Source organism: Adiantum capillus-veneris, chromosome 13, assembly GCF_014529385.1.
Source record: "Adiantum capillus-veneris isolate H3 chromosome 13, ASM1452938v2, whole genome shotgun sequence".
NCBI lineage: Eukaryota > Viridiplantae > Streptophyta > Polypodiopsida > Polypodiales > Pteridaceae > Adiantum > Adiantum capillus-veneris.
Window position 1 is genome coordinate 131,808,008 of NC_140943.1, and position 21,515 is coordinate 131,829,522.

The window sequence follows — 21,515 nt, forward strand, 5'->3', positions numbered from 1 at the left end:
AAACAATAGAGATAGCTTCTTCAATAGACAGGTGGGGGACCTTCAAACCACCTTGGGCTAAACCTCCATAACACAATGTTTAGTAGGTTGGACAAGTGGTGGACCCTTTGCTCCAAACCATCCATGGTAGTAAACATAGTAGCTCCACTCCATTCTTTTACTGACATTGAAATAATAGAGATATCTTCTTTCAATATATCTAGCTTGGACATGTGGTGGACCCTCAATAAACCACCTTGGGTTAAATACTCCATAACACAATGGATAGTAGGTTGGATAAGTGGTGGACGTATGCCCCAAACCTTCCATGATAATCGAAATAGTAGCTACATTCCATTTACACAATGACCTTGAAGCAATAGAGATAGCTTTTTCCAGTAGAGCTAAGTTGAAGAGGTGGTAGACTTTCAAACCACCTTGGGCTAAAGCGTCCATGACATAGTGGATAGTAGGTTGGACAAGTGGTGGACCTTTGCTTCAAACCATCCATGGTAGTAAACATAGTAGGTAAACTCCATTCACACATTGACCTTGAAACAATAGAGATAGCTTGTTTCAGTAGAGCTAGCTTGGACAGGTGTTGGAACTTTATACCACCTTGTGTTAAAGTCTCCATGACACAATGGATAGTAGGTTGTACAAGTGATGGACCTCTATCCCAAACCATCCATGGTAGTAAACATAGTAGCTACACTCAATTGACACATTGATCTTGAAACAATAGAGATAGATTCTTTCAATAGAGCGAGCTTGGAGAGGTGGTGGACCTTAAAACCACCTAGGGCTAAAGCCTCTATAAGATAGCAGGTAGTAGGCTGGATAAGTGGTGGACTTAGTTCTAATGTCATCACTAAACTACTATAGAACTTGCATCTCAATGTCCAAGTAGGCCTTAATTCTTTCAATGAAAGAAAGGTTAGAGAAGTGGATATTGGCTCAAGAACCCCATCCATTATTTAGTGAAATTGCTTGGACAAGTGGTGGACCTAGTTTGAAAGTTCAATGTCCAAGGTGAACTAGTGCAAGACCCTGCTTCCTAGTGTCCAAGTAGTCATTGCTTCTAAAAATGTAGGCAAGGTTGGACAAGTGGTGGACCTTTTAATGACCAATTCAATTTCCAATCTCCAAGTACCCCTTGTTGAAGTTGAACTACTAATGCAAGAACAAAGTGGTTGGTGGTGGATAGTGGACCAAGGTTACTATGTTCAAGCATAGCTTGGACAAGCGGTGGACTTAGATTTAATGGACAATGAATAAGGTAAAATATTAAGATGCAAACCCAAAATGGTTGGGGGGAAGACCAAGTGGTGGAAAGTGGATGAGGCCTACTAAGAGTATAGCGTGGACAACTGGTGGACTAGTTTTAATGGCCAATGCCAATGGTGAGCTACAAATGCCAAAAGGAGTTGGTTGGTGGACCAAGTGGTGGATAGGTGGACCATGTTTACTATATAGTTATAATGGCTAATGGCAAAGCTTAAATATTAATGCAAGAACAAAGTGGTTGAACAATTGGTGGTGGAAAATAGTCGTGGATAGTGCTATTTTAGAGTAGTACAACTTGGACAAGTGGTGGACCTAGTTTTAATTGCCCATGACTAAGGTAAAGTACTAATGCAAAAAAAAAAGGTTGACAAGAAGAACAAGTGGTTGAAGTGGACAAGGCCTACTAAAAGTATAGCTTGGACAAGTGGTGGACCTGATCTTAATGGCCAATGTTGAAGGTCAAATATTAATGAAAGAACAAAATGGTTGGACAACTGGCAGTGGAACCTAGTGGATAGTGCTATGTTAGAGTAGTAGAACTTGGACAAGTGGTGGACCTAGTTTAATGGTCCATGACTAAGGTGAACTACTAATGCAAAAACAAAGTGGTTGACGGACGGAACAAGTGGTGGCAATGGATAGGGTCTTGCCACAGTATAGCTTGGAGAAGGGGTGGACTTAGTTTTAATGGCCAATGCTGAAGGTGAAATACTAATGTAATAAAAAACTGGTTGGACCATTGACGGTGGGTACCGGTGGCAGATAGTGGACTAGGCCTACTATGTTAGACTACATTTTGAACAAGTGAGTCATGTAGGTTTTGAGCTAAGATCTTGCTTCCCGATGTGAAGGGCTCGGAAAGAAACAGAAGCAGTCTTGGAAGATTCTAAGAACAGTTTAATAACGTGACTTGTCTAGATGGGAAAATTTGAATTTAAGTGAGATGGTGAAGCTGCTTTAGGTGGGATTATTTAAATTTGAGTGGCTAGATTTGAATTTAGGCAGGATTATTTAAATTTGGACATCTTAAGTCAAATTTAGATGGGATTATTTAAATTCAGGAAGTTCCATTTAAAACGAGCTAGCTTGGACAAGTGGTGGACCTTAAAACAAAACACAATGAACAAGTGGTGGACCTCTACCCCAAACCGTCCATGGGGGTAAATATGGTAGTTACACTCCATTCACACATTGACCTTCAAAAAATACAGATACCTTCTTAAAATAGAGCTAGCTTGGACTGGTGGTGGACCTTCAAAACACCTTGGGCTAAAACCTTTATAACACAAGGGATAGTAGGTTAGACAAGTGGTGGACCTCTGCCCCAGACCATCCATGGTAGTAAACATAGTAGCTATACTCCATTCAGACATTGACCTTCAAACAATAGAGATAGGACTATTGAATAGAGCTAACCTGGACAGGTGGTGGACCTTCAAACCACCTTGGGCTAAAACCTCCATAACACAATGGATAGTAGGTTGGACAAGTGTTGGACCTCTACTAAAACCATCCATGCTATCACAATAGAGATAGGACTATTCAATACAGCTAGCTTGGACAAGTGATGGACCTTCAAACCACCTTGGGCTAAAACCTCCACAACACAATGGTTAGTAGGTTCGCAAGTAGTGGACCTCTACACCAAACCATCCATGGTAGTAAACCAAGTAGCTACACTCCATTCACACATTGACCTTCAAACAATAGAGATAGGAATTTTCAATAGAGCTTGCTTGGACAGGTGGTGGACCTTCAAACCACCTAAGGCTAAAACCTCCATAGCACAATGGATAGCAGGTTGGACAAGTGGTGGACCTCTACCCCAAACCATCCATGATAGTAAACATAGTAGCTATATTCCATTCATACTTTGACCTTCAAACAATAGAGATAGAACTATTCATTAGAGCTAGCTTGAACAGGTGATGGACCTTCAAACCACCATGGACTAAAACCTCCATAACACAATGGTTAGTAGGTTGGACAATCGGTGGACCTCTACCCCAAACCATCCACGTGATTAGACTAGAGATAGGACTATTCAATGGAGCTAGCTTGGACAGGTGGTGGACCTTCAAACAACCTTGGGCTAAAACCTCCATTACACAATGGTTAGTAGCTTGGACAAGTGATTCAAGATCTGTTGATAAATGTGTAGCACCACTTCCTTAACAATGTAGCAATGGTATTCCCATCACCATATATTCTAGCATTATCAGCATTGGATACATTAGATTTGCACATCTAGAATACATCTCATTAATAAGAAAAAAGAATTGTAATGCGATCCCGTCCAACATGGTTGTCTGCTTGATGGGCCACTTTACCAAAGTGATGCTAGCCACATTAGGCATGTTCTCACTAATTTCATTCTCTCTTTCAATATCCACACCCACAAAACCATCACCAATTACATGGAAGTTAACATAATCGCTTGGAAATACATATAAGATGGTCCCTTCATGTACAATCTGCATCATTGTGTCATCCTTTAAAAGTACCCTTTGATTTCTCCAAGATTCTTGTATCAATGTTTAAAACTCTGAGCTTGTTATAGGTATTGCATCTGCAAGTAGAGGATCAAGTTGATCCCCTTGTTCATCACCACTGTAGGTGTCATTTGTGTCGATTGGGTTGTCATCTATCATGGAGGACTGCAAAAGAAGCTTGGGCCAATGAATGGCACTCCATAATGAACTTTGGAGAGATGTAGTATCCATTGTAGGAAAAGGGAGTGCCACATCCTTTATACATTCCTTCACTAGTATAGATACATTTCCTTGCCCTATCTTTGTACCGCCACATGTGGAATCTAGATCTGTTCTACACACACAACCAATATCAACAATTTCATTATCAAGAAACAAACGTACTTTCTCCCCAGATTCGAAGTCCATCCTGCAAGTGAAAAAAATACATTGTCAAGTTCATACTCATAGGTACTTGTCTTTGAGAAAAATTTTATAGTTTTCGTTATTAAATACATGAGTTATGAATGTTAATAGTCCGACGACTTTCAATTGAGGAGCCCCAATCAAAGTCGATAAATGGTGACCCACTTACTATATTACAACATAGATTGGACAAGTGGTGGACCTAGTTCTAATGTCATCACCAAATGACTATAGAACTTGCATATCAATGACCAAGTAAGCATTAATTATTTCAATGGAAGCAACATTTGAGAAGTGATACATATTCGCTCAAGAACCCCCTCCCTATTTAAGTGGCATAGCTTGGACAAGTGGTGGACCTAATTTTAAAGCTCAATGTCCAAGGTGATCTAGTGCATGAATCTACTTCCTACTGTCCAAGTAGTCATTTCCCCAAACCATCCATGGTAGTAAACGTAGTAGCTCCACCCCATTCAGCTATTGACCTTGAAACAATAGAGATAGCTTCTTTCAATAGAGCTAACTTGGACATGTGGTGTACCTTAAAACCACCTTGGATTAAAACCTCCATAACACAATGATTAGTAGGTTGGACAAGTGGTGGACCTCTACACAGACCATCCCTAGTAGTAAAGATAGTAGCTACACTCCATTCACACATTGAACTTCAAACAATAGAAATAGGACTATTCAATAGAGCTAGCTTGGACATGTGGTGGACCTTCAAACCACCTTGGGCTAAAACATCCATAACACAATGGTTGGTAGGTTTGACAAGTGTTGGACCTCTACCCCAAACCATCCATGGTAGTAAACATAGTAGCTACACTCCATTCACACATTGACTATCAAACAATAGAGATAGGACTTTTCGAAAGATCTAGCTTAAACAGGAATGGTTAGCAGGTTGGACAAGTGGTGGACCTGTATCCCAAACCATCCATGGTAATAAACATAGTAGCTACACTTCATTCAAACTTTGACCTTCCAACAATAGAGATATGACTATTCAATAGAGATAGCTTGGATAGGTGGTGGACCTTCAAATCACCATGGGCTAAAACCTCCATAACACAATGATTAGTAGGTTGGGCAAGTGGTGGACCTCTATCCCAAACCATCCATGGTAGTAAACATAGTAGCTCAGCTCCATTTACACATTGACCTTGAAACAATAGAGATAGCTTCTTTCAATAGACAAGTGGGGGACCATTAAACCACCTTGAGCTAAAACCTCCATAACACAATGTTTAGTAGGTTGGACAAGTGGTGAACCTCTACTCCAAACCATCCATGGTAGTAAACATAGTAGCTCCACTCCATTCTTTCACTGACCTTGAAACAATAGAGATAGCTTCGTTCAATATATCTAGCTTGGACATGTGGTGGACCTTCAATAAACCACCTTGGGTAAAATACTCCATAACACAATGGATAGTAGGTTGCAGATTTGTTGGACCTCTGCTCCAAACCTTCCATGCTAATAGACATAGTAGCTACACTCCATTTACACATTGACTATTTTATGTATACTCCATTTACACTCCACCTTGGGATTCACTATTACTAATGGGGGGATGTCACCTGCGTGCATCAATATTAGAGAAACCCTCCTCTGTACGGTATCTTACATGCTAACCTACCCCCCTACATACGAACAAGATACGGACGTTCTCGCAATGAGCCATCCCCCCTCATACGGATTTTGTACGGAATGTAATGACCCACTATTTTATGTATACTAGTAACATAACAATTCAGAAGCACATGTTGTTGTAAAAATATACGATGAACTACAAATGAACAGCAAGTGTACAGTGTCATGTGTTTTCATTTGCAATAGATGTTAAGAAAACAAACCATGAAAAGCAACAAATATAATGAATACTAAATTAAAATTAACCAATCGTTTCAATGTAATTTGTCAAAAAACGATTAACATTTACCTTGTAAACTGATACAAATCTCAATCTCAAACCATATGATAATAGCCACCTACTTACTAGGCTTCCCACATGGGATTTAAGGCACACATATGAAATGGATTGTTCTTTAAATGACAAATAATGCATACTCTTAAACCATGAAAAACTTCACTCATCAATTCAAAAAAGATTAATCTTTTTGAACAAAAACAATTATATGTGATATGAATGCACGTCTATGCTTAAACAAAGTGAAATTTTTAAAAAAGCACCATCTGTATTTAATTTTGAGTTTGTACATAAAATATAAATCTTAAAAATTTTGCCAAAATCTCCTTTGTACAAAGACCTATTTCTCAAAAAAAAACCAGTACACCCTTTTTTTGGGCTCCCACATGGGATTTTCATCACATAATTTCTTTTTGCAAAAAAATTGTCCACCTCATCTTGGGCTCCCACGTGGGATTTAAGGATTATATTACACATTAAAATCAAACACATTTTCAATAGAGTCGAAGTAATCTAACTTCAAAGTGATGGTATGACCTGCATATCATAGTACATAGGAAACCTCAAATTACAAAGTCTAATCACATGATTACCAAAAGGCCATGTCCACATCGATAGGCGATCATGTACAAAACAAACTCAAAATGAAAACATAAAAGTAACCTACCAAATTAACTTAAGAACCCTCAAAATCAAACTATATTCCAACTGTTAGTATGTCATACTACACAATCAACAACATGGCATGTCCATGTCATATGGCTGCCGTGTACATAAAATACATAAATCAAAACATCAAAATGAAATGTCTAAACAGAGTTTCCTAAACGAAGTGCGCATCCCTTAATCAACATTTCACAAGTCCACATGCCATGTCGGACAAACATCTTTCATACCACCCAAAATTGTGAGTATCACTAACTTGTAAAATCTAGGCTAGATTTCGAACTTGCCTTGAAAAAATGTGACAAGATTTAGTGTAACTACCGATAGATGCTTCAAACTATGATCTAAAAGCCGATTTAGTGCATCGGATAGGCAACGAGAGACTCAGGGAGTCAACAGTGTTGATGGTTGCAGTGGAAGAAGTCGGGACTCGGACGCCAGCTCCAGCAGGTTGGGACATCAAGACTAAGTGTCACTAATTAGCAGGTGAAGAATCGGACGCCATAGCTAAAGCCTAAGGGCATTGAGGCAAAAATAAGTCACCACTAAAGTGAACTGAGAACTCACTCTGCGTCTGGCAATCGCTTCGCTTGCAAGGTGTTGGCCTCCCATTGTGAGCGTCAGCACGAAGAACTCCTCGCATCGTCATCATCCTTGCCGAAGAAGTCTGAAAAGAGGAAGCTTAATAAGATGAGGCTCAAGGAAGCCGTTGAGAACGCGAACTTGCTGCGGGAGGCAGAGCTCAAAACTACAAAACAAAGGCCTCAAAGCAAGCAATAACAGATTTAATTGATCAGTAGAGAAAAGCTAGCTTTTTTATAAGATGTAGCTATAGCAGAAAGAAAAAACCACCGTTCCAGGTATACAAGACACCATCAACCAGTTAAGTAGGATTAATGACACAATGTTGAAGACACTGCCACTACAGAAGCTTGCATCATAGTGTATAGACAAACATCTCAAGCATAGAAACAGTATACAGCTTACAAATCAACATTAATTGAAGAAAGAGTTTGTGGCAAAGCCTTGCTAACTTGAAACAAATTTGGAATCCAACACTGGCTAGGAGTGGTGAGCGTAGATCTAAAGCCAATGTCTACCAAGTGAGAGGGGATACTAGGAAGCTAGAGAAGTTAGAACAACAACGGTGAAAATTTCACTTAAAGAAATCTGACAACCTTCACTGAGGACAGATCTGAATATTGTTTTCAAACCTTCACTGAGGACAGATCTGAACATTGTTTTCAAACAAGGCGATTGCACATGCTAGCTACACTGTCAAATATAAACAAAACTGACAACAGAATCATTATAACAGACATAAATGGAACTGTAACATCGGAGAAATAGCAAAGAAGGCATGACAAAACAGCATTTCACATAATAAAATAGAATAAAGAACGATAGAACATAATCAATGAGCTCTGCGCCTTCGGTGTAGTGACCCTTGGCCCAGTTGTTGTTGCCAGCTCTAGACTGGCCAAAGACGAAGTTATCTGGACGGAAGATCTGTCCATAGGGACCCGTTCGAACACTGACCATAGTACCTAACTCCAGATCCATGAGCACAGCGTGAGGCACGTAGCGCCCGCAGCTTGCCTCATTGTAGTACACATTCACTCTCTAGCTACACGTTAGCATCACCGATGTATGACCCTATGGGATCAATGCCGAGCTCTATACATGCATACCACCTCCCAAAACTTGGCATTGATTTGGCTGTCTTTTGCACCTGTTTGTGCATTCACAACTTCTGTGACGAGGAGGTATCCACCTCATAAACTCAGTCCAAGCAATCAGCCAACTGAAGTCGCTCGATTGCAATCCCCACATTATAGAGCGACTCTTCGCCCCACTGCCTTGTTGGTCGCTATACGAACATCGTTCATCTGTTGCCTCGCTGCCCGGTGTCTAGTAATTTCATCTTAGCCAGCATCGGCTAATGTCACGTGACACATCCAACCCTATGTGTCCATGGACAAACTACACCATAACAGGGTTTCCGTCAAGTCCAGCCAGTCTAGATTAGAAGTGATCTGGCACTTTTGTGAGTCTATTCATAGACCGTGCATGCCCAATCACTTAGTGTAGATGCATATCCTTTGGTTGCACACCGCATAAGCATAAGCATTTCCATCAGAGTCAATTTGGGGATTTTTCCAGTGACTTTATCCTATTTTTCTTATTTTTGACATTTTTCACTTATTAATTTAAGTGACTTCCCAACAAAAGTAGGTAGGGCAAATTGGGTAAGAAAATATATAAGCAAACCCAAGTTAGCACTCTTGGGCAGATGAGCAAGGAGCACAGCAGACCCCCAGGCAGCAGGTACTCCCCCTCTCTCAGCAAGACCCTCTCCAAGCATTCCTTGGCGAGCCCCTCCCCATTCAACCCAGCGTTTTTGTGGTGCCATCCTCTCTTGTAGCCTGGCGTTTTGTAAGTTGCAGCGGAATAAATGTTGTATTTTCTCAAGATTAGTGATCTTTACTGCTCAAGGTTCCTTTTAGTTCTTAGGGAAAGAGAGAGCTTTTTGTTTGTAGAGTGATGTGGTCACAAACAAAGTGAGTGGATTGCGTGCAAGTGAATGAGATTGAGAGAAGGAGAGAGAAGAGATACGACATCGAGAGGTTGTAAAACCCTCCTCCGAAGGCCCCACTCTCGTCGGCGAGAGTGGTCTACTTGATTGCACGAAAGCGTACAATGCGAATGCAATGGATTGATGCAATGGGACTATGCCGATGACGACGACGGTGAGGACGACAGCGACTTTGGCTGAAATCTGTGACTTTCTTGGTGGCTGAAAATGACTTTCTCGCTGTTTTAATGGCTGAAAATGACTGTTTTTGTCGGGGTCGAAAAGGTGATAGAAAACGCTGCTGTCATCAGCTCTTTGGCTGCGTTTTTGGATGGAATTTCCTTGCTGAAAAACGCTGGGACAGCAGAGAGTTTCTTGCTGAAAATTGCAGGTTTTCAAGTGCTTAATAACCCCTTACCCGGCTATGGTGATCTACTGCAAGTTGCTTGATGAAAACGCTGATTTGGCTGAGGTGTGTGTGGCGTTAGTGGAGGTCAAAAACGCTGATGTGACCAAGATGAAAAACGCTAGCCTTCACTACTTGCTGGCGATCTCTGCATGGGAGAAAAACGCTAGGGCAGCCAGTAGATTGGGCAATCCCAAGTTGAGGGTGATGCGGGGGAATGGGCCTCACCAAGATGCTTGGACAGGGTCTTGCTGAGAGAGGGAGGGAACACCTGTTGCTTGGTAGCCTGCGTGCTCCTTGGCTCATCTGCCAATTTATGCTAACTTGGGTTTGCTTATAAATTAACTTACCCAAATTGCCCTACTGAGTACCCAACAAAAGTCACTTAATAAATAAGTGAAAAATGTTAAATATAAGGAAAAATGGCTAAAGTCATCTGAAAAATCCCCAAACTGACTCTGATGGAATCTGATGGAAATGCTTATGCTTATGCTTATGCAACCAGAGGATATGCATCTACTCTAAGTGACTGGGCATGCACGGTCTACGAATAGACTCACAAAAGTGCCAGATCACTTCTAATCTAACTTGACTCGACTTGACGGAAACCCTGTTATGGTGTAGCTTGTCCATGGACACATAGGGTTGGGATGTGTCACGTGACACGTTTCCACAAGCAACACAGCAGCAGCAATCCCCAACCTAGCATTTTTGCTATCGTCATCCACCCCCAATCCCTAGCGTTTTGGGATCGCCCTCAAGGGACTGCAGCCAACTAGCGTTTTCAGCAATAAAGGGCTGCAGATATCAGCATTTTCAGCCAGCGTTAGCAGCCTACAAAACGCAGCCAGAGACCTGCAATTGGGCAACGTTTTCAGCCTTCAGTCGCCGCATCAAACCAGCATTTTCGGAGTCAAGGACAGTAGTCATTCTCAGCCTTAAAAACGCAGCCAAACCTGCGTTTTCAGTCGCACAAACAGCCCCTAGGTTTTGGCAGATTTCAGCCCTAAAGTCATCATTGTCGTCACCGACATAGTCACTAGTTGCATCAATCCATGCATCATCATTGTACACCTTTGTGCAATCAATAAGTAGACCACTCTCGCCGACGAGAGTGGAGCCTTCGGAGGAGGGTTTTACAACGTCTCGGGTGTCGTATCTCTATTCTCTCTTTCTCTCAGTCTCTCAGCCACCCTTTTCATTGCATCGCCCTGTCGTAGTGATCTGGTCTCTACTACCCTGGCTATTCTCATGTGCACTCATGTTGCGCTTCCACTCGGTGGACAACCCGCTTTGTCGAGGGGGAACCATCAGCCATCCATAGACTGCCCCAACATGCTGTTCCACTCATGCAGACATATCTCACCACACATCTTAGTTGTTCACTTGTCCCCCCGGCTCAGCTCGATATACCATGATTGTTGTGCATCCCCGACAATTTGATCGTGTTCTTGGCTGCCTGGTATGGTATCGAGTACACTTTACCCGCCTCGCATCCTCTTGTAATCCGCCTCGTCGAGGGGGAATCCAACGGCCATATGAGGCCTACTGTCACGTGACACATCCCATAGCAGGGTTCCCGTCAGTTCAGTCAGTTTAGATTAGCAGTGATCTGGCACTTTTGTGAGTCTATTCGTAGACCGTGCATGCCCAATCAATTAGCATAGATGCGTATCCTCCGGTTGCACACAGCATGATCATCGGAATTCCCATCAGAATCCATTAGCATCAATTAAGGGAATTTTCCAGTGCATTTAGCCTATTTTCCTATTTATTGGTATTTTCACTTATTATTTTTAAGTGACTTTCCAACAAAAGTAGGTAGGGCAATTTTGCTAAGTTAATATATAAGCAAACCCAAGTTAGCACTTTCTGGCAGAAGAGACAGCAGGAGGTTCCCGCTCAACAGGCAACTTCTCAACAGTACCACCCAAAACCCCCCAGCCGTTTTGGACCTCCTCCTTCGCGGGGATTCCCAGCAGAACCATCGCCTTGAAGTTTCCCTCTTCTAGCGCTTGTTCCCCTTGCAGATCAGCCCCATCCTCGGAGTTTTCCCGCGACAGAATCAGCCCCAGCTTTAGCATTTTACTAATGCTAGACCACCACCAGCCCTCAGCGTTTTTGTGGCAGATTCTCAGCTTGTATAATTCAGCCCTTCAACGTTTGCTGCAACATATCCAGCAGGTACGGATCAGCCTTCACTAACGCTAGGTAACCACAACAGACCAGCGTTTTCTTTGCTACCACAGTTCAGCGGTTTTGGATCAGCCCTCTCAGCGTTTTTAATCATCAGATTTCAGCCTTGGAGAACCCCAGTTTCCAGCCTAGACTCAGTAGCAAATCAGCCCCCAAGAAGGTTGCAGATGCTCCCCCATTTTCAGCCATCAAAACGCAGCCAAAACAGTCATTTTCAGCCACCGAAACAGTCCCCAAACTCAGCGATTAGAAGCCTACAGATTTCAGCCATCGAGTCGTCGTCGTCGTCATCGGCATAGTCCCATTGCATCAGTCCATTGCATTCGCATTGTACACCTTTGTGCAATCAAAGTAGACCACTCTCGCCGACGAGAGTGGGGCCTTCGGAGGAGGGTTTTACAACCTCTCGGGTGTCGTATCTCTTCTCTCTCCTCCTCTCAGTCTCATTCACTTGCACGCACAATATGCACTCACTTTGTTCGTGACCACAGCACTCTACAAGACGGAAAGCTCTCTCTTTCCCTAAAGAACTAAAAGGAACCTTGAGCAATAAAGATCACTAATCTTGAGAAAATACAACATTCATTCCGCTGCACCTTACACCTACATTCGAACCAGCCCCTGCTGATCATCTCTTCCTTCGCAATTGCTACCTCAGTGGCCCACTTATCCTGCATCATAGCCACCTTCTCAAAAAGCCAGGTTATCCCTTGCTCTTGCGGGCGGAGCTCGTCCTCCAACATTGCTTTCTTTCCTTCAAGTTCCTTCCTTGTTCTCTTACTTCCCAACCGCATCGAATTTACATCCCTGTGGTAAATCTCCATAGTCCTCGAGCGAGTTTGAGTCAAAGCATGCATAGCATCTTGCACCGCATCCCAGTCATATTCCGGTTCTTCTTTGCTCCATCCATCATAACGTTCAACTGAACGGTGCATCGCCCTTTCAAAGCATAAGGACGCAACTTCCACATTGAACCAAGCCTTTAATGAGGCCATCTCGACAAGCTCTGATACCAAATGTTAGGACCCAAGTGCATACATAGCATAAGAGGGTGAACACAGGCTCAACAAGAGCCCAATAGCAAACTAGGGCCAGGTCTATAGTGGCCGGCAACACCCGTGGATCCAAAAAAAATAATCAGGTAGCGAGTGAGGGACTGACTCTCCTCGACTCGATAAGCAAACACGGATTTACAATACAAATGATGGGGGTTCGGAGCACTGTGGCTCACCCTTCAACTGCATACAAAACGTGGACTCGAGACCCACTCGAGTGACCTGCTGAGTTAAGAATGCGGGCTTGGGACTTAGAATGCAGAGTGTTAAGAATGCAGACATGAGACTTAGACCTATGTAAGCTTTACAAAACTGTCTTGGGCAAGTTGATATTCAGAGGACTCCATGATATCCACACCTGGAAAACTTTGTCTTGACAATGCATTTCATGTTAACTGATGCGACTATGTAAAATGCAAGTGAGAAACCTCCATTTCTAGACTAACTCTAGAGATTCTTGGAGCTGAGCATTGGCTGCTGCTGCACTGTCGACCAGCACCCCCTCTTTCACACACTCCCACAGCCCCAAAATCATCTTCAAAAAATCAAGGAATCATCAACATATTTATAAATCTTTACCAGTTCACATTGACTGACATAATACAAACTCATATCTTATGCAAGTGAGATGTGCATTACTACTACTTGCAGATCATGAATTCTGGCTTCTAGTAAGCATACCTTAAATCTCCGAGCCTGAACTTCTGCTTCTTTACTCTAACAAGACAATAGCTAGAACAATCATTATGTAAATAGAATCAAGACAAACATGGTGAAAAGACTTAGCTGCATTCTAAAAACTCCGTGAGCCAGCCATTACCTTTCTTGCTACTGCCATGCCAACATACTCCTGATCAGTTTCTGAATGTATGCTCTGTTTAAAATGTTGCTTGAGCTCATGGATAGCAGCCAAAGCCTGGTTAACTCGTCCAGCCTTCAAAACACACACAATGCTCATACAAGTCTCTCTCGCTCTCTCTCTCTCTCTCTCTCTCTCTCTCTCTCTCTCTCTCTCTCTCTCTCTCTCTCTCTTCAGGCACACACACACGTTTTGTGCTCTCTTGCCCTGTGTTTGCAAGGGAGGCTTGAAGCTAAGTGGAACACTGTTACATGGTTAATATGCAAACATTCTTTGACTTAATTTTTCTGCTCATCCCAAGGTTGCTGAAGTCCAGCACCACCCCTTTCCCCTTCAAGCGAGCCACTTCAGAGACAATTGCAGTCTTGGTTTGCTCCCATCCCTCAAGATCTGCTCACGCCTAATTCTTTCACTTGTCTAGGAGCTATTTTGGCAATTATACATCTATCTGGTGAATTTCCCCAACAACGCACATATTGGGAAAATCCCCAGAATGATACCATAGGTAGGCGACGCAGCTAAAGTATCCCTCTTCGTTTCTTGGCAGCTTCAAAAATCAGCCTTTGGAAGCACGGGCACCATCTTACGCAAGTGCATAAAAATAGTTCTATGTTGCCACTATCTTTGAAGGCTTGACTAGATGACTTGCGAGCAAGGTCTGGCAAACTTGAAGTCATTACCACACCTGAATCTAAGCTTCAAAAGCACAAACAAATGAGAAGGAGCCCACGAACCAACTGGCTACTTGCTAGGTGCATCTGACAGAACCGTTCTGTACAAACGGACAATGCCTTGTAGAAGGATGCTCAGGGCATGTGCCCTGAATGCAAGATGAAGGCAAAGTGTAATGTTCAAAATTGAGTCGATGGATACAAAACTCAGAGCTCAAATGCAATGTTTTGGCCTGTTCTGGCCAGTATGAGGACTTTACATCTTCCATAAAAGTGAAAGGGTTCGAAGCCGAAAAAACAATGCCGCACGCATCAGAAACGTGCATGGGGTTGTGTGTAATGAGGGAGAGCATAGGGAAATACCTGTGATCCTGGGCCGGAAGTAATCGGAAACAGGGGCGGGGCCACTGAAGGAGATGGAGCAGGGGAGGAGGTGAATCTGGTTAGGGGCAAGGGTGGAGCAAGAGGCCTTGGCGATGCGAATGAGGCCTGTGCTTCCTTCTGGGACTGCCATTTCTCTGCTTTTGGTGGGAGAGCTCTCCAATGTATGACTCTCAGCGATCCCTGCTTCTTTGGGGAGGTGGGATCAAAGGCCCATGTTGGGGCAGTCTGGCCCATCCGATCGCTTTTTGAACTAGGGTAAAACCTCCAGTTTTAGAACCTTTAAGCGGGGGATGGTCAATCTTGAGTACGCAAGCATCAGTTTCAATTCTCAAGAGCGCTACAGATGACGGACCATGGACGGAAGTTGAAAAACAAAAGCCCACTGTAGCGGTGATGCGCAGAGAAAACACGATAGGCGTTCATTGATCTCAAGGGTAAAAATGTGTAAAAATTGAATTAGTGCAATCAGGGCTCCATTTAAGCCTCGTTGCGGACCATATTTGAACTCAAAACCTGCGAATGGCACGCCTCCACGTCAGTTAACTTAACCATTAAACCCACATCCATTGGTGCTAGAATTGCGGTAAGCTAATTCTAAAGAGTGAAACCCACCCCATGACTGGGCCCTTTACCCTAGGTGTGAACTAAATATGAACATGTGCACCACACTAAGTTTGGTGTGAACTAGATGTGAACTTGGGAGGGTATGTGCACCACACCAAATTTGTTGTGAACTCGATGTTAGCTCAGTGTGAACTAAATGTGAACTTATCCACAGAATGCGAACTTATCCACGGATGATGTGATCTATAAACATGGTGTGTATATGTACATTGTATGTATGTATATATATATTACACACACACACACACACACATAGTATGTGATACCCCTCCCCCCCCCCCCCCCCCCCCCCCCCCTCTTGATACCCCCTCCCTTATGTATACGATATGAGTATGAAATAATGAGGGGCTACCCCTATTGTATACGCTTATGTACAAAATTCAAAAACCCCCCTCTTGTACACTCACGTGGTACCGTACGGAAAAACACAGTGAATCCCTCGGGAGCTTGTTCCAATAGAGCTAGCTTGGACAAGTGGTAGGCCTTCAAATCACCTTGGACTAAAGCGTCCATGACACAATGGATAGTATGTTGGACAAGTGGTGGACCTCTGCTTCAAACCATCCATGGTAGTAAACATAGTAGGTACACTCCATTCACCCATTGACTTTGAAACAATAGAAATAGCTTGTTTCAGTAGAGCTATCTTGGATAGGTGTTGGAACTTCAAACCACCTTGTGCTAAAGCTTTCCATGACACAATGGATAGTAGGTTGGACAAGTGATGGACCTATGCCACAAACCATCCATGGTAGTAAGCATAGTAGCTACACTCCATTCACACACTGATCTTGAAACAATAGAGATAGATTCTTTAAATAGATCTAGCTTGAACAGGTGGTGGACCTTCAAACTACCTTGGGCTAAAACCTTTATAACACAAGGGATAGTAGGTTGGAGAAGTTGTGGACCTCTACCGCAGACCATCCATGGTAGTAAACATAGTAGCTACACTCCATTCACACATTGACCTTCAAACAATAGTGATAGGACTATCGAATAGAGCTATCTTGGACATGCGGTGGACCTTCAAACAACCTTGGGCTAGAACCTCCATAGAACAATGGATAGTAGATTGGACAAGTGTTGGACCTCTACCCAAAACCATCCATGCTATCACAGTAGAGATATGACTATTCAATACAGCTAGGTTGGACAAGTGGTGGACCTTCAAACCAGCTTGGGATAAACCCTCCATAACACAATGGTTAGTAGGTTGGACAAGTGATGGACCTATGCCCCAAACCATTTATGATAGTAAACATGGTAGTTAAACTCCATTCACACATTGACCTTTAAACAATAGATATAGGACTATTGAATAGAGCTAGCTTGGATAGGTGGTGGACCTTCAAACCACCTTGAGCGAAGACCTCCAAAACACAATGGATAGTAGGTTGGACAAGTGTTGGACCTCTATTGTTAGAAGGTGGACACACCCCACGGAAACTGACTACTCGAAAAATTATCATTTTTTGTAATTATTCATTTATTGAGGAAACCTGATTTTTCACCTTGTAAATATTGGGGCTTACAGAAGTTTCCAGATTGTATCCCAGTTTTGATAGTTAGATTGAGTAGATGGTTGATTTGGAAATTTAGGGTTTGAGAATTGTAAGGTATATATACCACTTTTTGACCTTAATGAAAAAACCTTTTGTCATTTTAAAAAAAGAAGTTTTGAAGTCTTTGAGTGAGCGTACTGTGTACGAGAGAGAGTGTGAGCTTCATCTTGATGCTACGTGTGCACCGGTGGTCGGAATCGAGTGCGAAGAAGTGCAGTGTGTTGCCCCCGACGAGAGCTACGCGCCGATACCTACATTGCGCGCGTACGGTCCGGTTTTGTGAGCTCCTTCTACGAGATTCATCTGGTGATTTGGTGAGCATACGTTGTCCGATTTTGCATTGCAGCATATCCACGCGTTCACATTGAGTAGAGCTACACATTAGGCACTTTAGATTTTGGAAACGAAGACCTGCAAATTTCAGCCAGACATCCTACATGATTTTGCACCGAGTGTTTTGGGTTGGGGTTTTGGTTCATAGACCTTAGGGAGAGCGACCTATTGGTATTAGTAGGGTCTCCTTCAAGTTCTATGGTGTTTCAAGATTGTTTAATGGGTGTTCGGCTCTAGACAGCGTTGTAGGAAGTTTCCTCTTATGCACTCTTGAAGGCTGTGACTTAGACAATTGGTAGAGACCTCTGTAGGAATTAGTTAGGAGTCGGTCGAGTGTAGGTTGACACCTTATGCTTGCTTCCACGCGCCTGCGGGTCGAGCTTCGTCCTTAGCTGACATTATATGTTAGGTGAGTTCTCGCTGTGCTGACGTCCGTCGTGGCGTATCCGTCCAACATTGGCGCCGCTGTCGGGGACGAAAACCTTAGGTAGGTGACCGAGACTAATCCTTAAGGATAGGGATTTTTGGCTTGCCAAGAGTCTCGTTTTACATTGAAATAGGATCAAAGGGTGGAGGACTCTCTAGGTCTTAGAGGGAGTCTAGGGCGCGTGTGTCTGGCCTAGATCCTTCGACTTAGGTAGAATTAGGTAGACTAAGGTATTAGTTGTGTTTTTTAGTAGGAGTTGGAGTAGGAGAAGCGGTGAGGGGAGAGCTTGAGAGTCCGGAGAGGCCAGAAAGCAACCAAAATACCATTATCACGATTTCACATGATGAGTAGGAGTAGAGTAAGTAGGACATCATGATTCAGGATCTAGAGCACTTCATGCATGTATACTTGCTTGGTAAAGTCATCACAAGTTTGTAAAAGACGCAAAAAGACGCAAAAGTGTGTTTGAAAGCCTAAGTGAAGTCCAAAAGTTACTGTGAGTGTTTTTGATAGAGCTACAAAGCACGAGGAGCATTTCTGTCAGGAAAAAAATTAATTTCAAGCCAGGAGACATCCTACGCGTAGGATGTCTACAGGCTAATCTGGTGGGAATTTTGGGATTTTGAGTTGACCAGTGTGTTTAGAAGGTGGGGTTTACCCTAATTTCAACTGGAAAGTGGAGATTTGACCATATCTTGACAGGATAAGGCCAGATAGACTGAAATTGCCAGACATCCTACCCAAATTGTGACAAAGCATTATTTTAAGACCAAAACCATAAGATGGCTGCATGAGCATGACTTGCATGATATATTGAGTGACTGAGAGGGGTTTCATCTCATTTGGGTGAGAAAATTGAGTTCAAAGCAGACTTTAGCACTTTGACTGAAAAAGGCAAGAACAGCTAAAATTGGGGACTTTTGAAATCCAAACCAAAATCTAAGCATACCACTGGGTTGCTGACATCAAGGGGAAGCTGTGGGTCAAGTCTGGGGTCAAACAGGCCAAAAAGACATCCTACGCGTAGGATGTCTTCTGTGTGATTTTGCACTCCAAACCAAATTTTGAGCATACCAAAGTGATCAGGAACTCAAGGGGAGCCTGTGTTTTGAATTTGAAGCCATTCTGATGAAAAAGACATCCTCTGCGTAGGATGTCTAAAGCAAGAAATTGAAGCCAAATACTGACAATGGGCATAGCAAGGTGTTGTATAGCCTGAGGCAAGCCTCCTGGTCAATTTTGGTCCAAATTGGAGTTGATTAGACTGATCAAGATTAGCAACAGGCTGTCGAAACAGATTTCTGACCCATTGACCAGCTTATAGGTGTCCAAATCAACAAGTAAAAACAGATGTGGGTCAGCACATCAAGGGGAATCCATAGTGCAAAAATCCAGGCAAAACAAAGCAGGAGACATCCTATGCGTAGGATGTCTACTGGGGCCTACTGAAGAGAAAATTTGATTGGGCTTAGACAGTGAGATTCCATTTTGCTTAAGGGTTCCAGAACTTCTTTCAGAAGTGAATTTGGATCTTGTTTGTCTATTTGATGGAGCAAAGACTGAATTCAGACTTTTTCACGTAAATTGACCAACATCCAAGGAAAGTACAATTCCAGAATAGCAGACCTAATCCAGAACATCAACAGTGTATAAAATACAGTAGTGGTTGAGAGTAACTCTCCAGTTATACCAATCATTACTAAGATAACCTCTAGCAGATAAATGCTTTGATTCGATTGCCGAAATTAAACGCTTCAGTACAAGTATATTCAGCAGCAAAGCAAGAAGTTGTGCGAAGACAGATCCTTTACCAGGTGAGTGGTTGGATTTGTGATAAATTGCATTGATAAGTTTGATGAATTTAAGATCAAGAAGATACATTTTTAGAGAACAGAAGGTGGCAGGTGACCAAGGTAGCTTAGTGTCCACCGAGGAGAGCGTACTTCAGGCAAGGCTAGATCCACTAGCACCGATTATTGAGGAAGGTAGTGATACTGACACTTCGTCAGACAAATATTTCTTCATGATGGGTAGTTAACAGCCAGGAGGTTTCACCTATGATGGACCAATGCCAGGAGGAAGCACCTCCCTAAATCCTTTGAATGATTCCAAGTTCACTATGATCTTCTTAGAGGGAACAAACTCGAGGGGAGTCCTAGTCTATTCTGACTATCGAGGGCGCAAGTGTATTTGTATTGAAGAGAGGCCGGCTCAGAGATTAGAGATAATTCGAGTCTATGATGATGGAGATAGATTCCGAGACGAAAAGGGGAACCACTATGTGATAGTCAGTAACCCTGAAGATTACAACAGATATGGAGATAATGTGGCGAAAGGGAAAATGGTTTCAGAAGCTCAAGAACCGCCACCAAACATTGATCGGTCCGGAGCTATTTTTATGTATGATAAAAAAACAACTAGGGTTCCAACTTATAATGAGAACGTGGGAATCTACAAGCATGAGAGTGAGGGTATAGTCGCTTACTTTCGCAGTAAAGAACCATACTTAAACAAATTGAGCAAAGACAAGGTTCTTTACTTATTCTCTTATGAAACTGCTATGGGGAAGGGTATAGTTTTTGTTGATAGATACGGGCGAGAATACCAACGTATTCTCCCAGAGGAGGTAGAAAGGGCAACAGGTCCAGGAGCATCAACATATGCCCCTGAGGAAGTGCCAAGAGCCACCTACACCCCAAGAAAGTCAACGAATCCTTTTTCAGAAGATTATGACGCCACCTCACATTCCACCCGACCGCAGGCATTCAATAACCAAAACCAACCAGCAAACTAGCCATCATTGCAGGCATGGCTTCGACAAAGTGCAACAATGGGGCAAGACCGAAACCGAGATGGTTATCAAGCCGCACGAGGGTTAAGGGATCTGCAAGAACCACCACTCTATTCAAGGTATCAAGGAGAGAGTAAGGCAAAGACTCAAGGGTCAACAGAGCCTGGAGGGCCACCCATAGAACGAGTTCGAAGAGATGAACCATCTTTGGTGAGAACTATTAGAAATTATGGCTTAGGAGCACCACTGGGAGAGCAAACAGCCTACTACAGAAGACCTGAGGAGGTATATCGATTAGGACGTGGAGATCCAATGATGAGATTTGTAGACCATCGTAGAATTAGACCTTCTCAAGTGCAAAAATGGGTAAACAAGAAATACACAGGAAACAGAGACCCAAGAGATCATGTAGCAGCCTTTGTGCGTGTAATTAGAGTTGAAGAGGTGTTAAACTTTCCTACCCAATTTGCAAGGTTTGGACTAACCCTAGAGGATGACGCTGCCACTTGGTTTGACTCTGTAGAGCGTAGAGACTTTGAGTCTATGGAGGAAGTGTTTGACGAATTTATTGAGGAATTCTCACAAAGGGGGATAGCTCATAATACCGTCTCACAAATCCATAAATTCAAACAGAAAGATGGGAAATCTGTACGAAAGGCATCCCTAAGACTAAAAAGATATGTTAAGTTCTGTCCTGTGGAAGAACTGCCAACTCAGTCTAGACTTATGCTTATATTCATCCAAGGACTAGGGAATGCGGATCTCCAGAAAGACTTACATATGAAGAGGAGCACGACGTTGAATGAGTTGACCAAGGAGGCTCTTTACCTTGTGGACAATTGTGCGGTCTATAAAGAGGGGGAGTT

At 42.9% G+C, this 21,515-nt stretch overlaps 1 protein-coding gene across 8 annotated transcripts; it reads right to left on the minus strand.

The window, feature by feature from the left end:
* Positions 1–3,934: 3,934 nt before the first annotated feature.
* LOC147444886 (uncharacterized) lies at positions 3,935–14,596 on the minus strand. 8 transcript variants are annotated; one of them, XM_086527401.1, is made up of 5 exons: positions 14,355–14,571; positions 13,816–13,929; positions 13,677–13,712; positions 7,331–7,430; positions 3,935–4,167 (listed from the first exon to the last, which is right to left on the minus strand). In XM_086527401.1, the coding sequence occupies exons 1-5, from the start codon at positions 14,355–14,357 to the stop codon at positions 4,082–4,084; spliced, it is 339 nt and encodes a 112-aa protein (XP_086383527.1). In that variant the 5' UTR covers positions 14,358–14,571; the 3' UTR covers positions 3,935–4,081. The 8 variants fall into 8 exon arrangements, with proteins under 8 accessions (XP_086383527.1, XP_086383531.1, XP_086383525.1 ...); XM_086527399.1 differs by lacking the exon at positions 3,935–4,167 and adding an exon at positions 6,986–7,228 and having other exon boundaries at positions 14,355–14,569; XM_086527403.1 differs by lacking the exons at positions 3,935–4,167; positions 14,355–14,571 and adding exons at positions 6,986–7,228; positions 14,106–14,348.
* Between the last annotated feature and the right edge of the window lie 6,919 nt (positions 14,597–21,515).

Excerpts from the sequence above, each read along its gene's own strand:
- LOC147444886 (XM_086527398.1), bottom strand. The coding sequence starts at position 12,935 with ATGGCCTCATTAAAGGCTTGGTTCAATGTGGAAGTTGCGTCCTTATGC.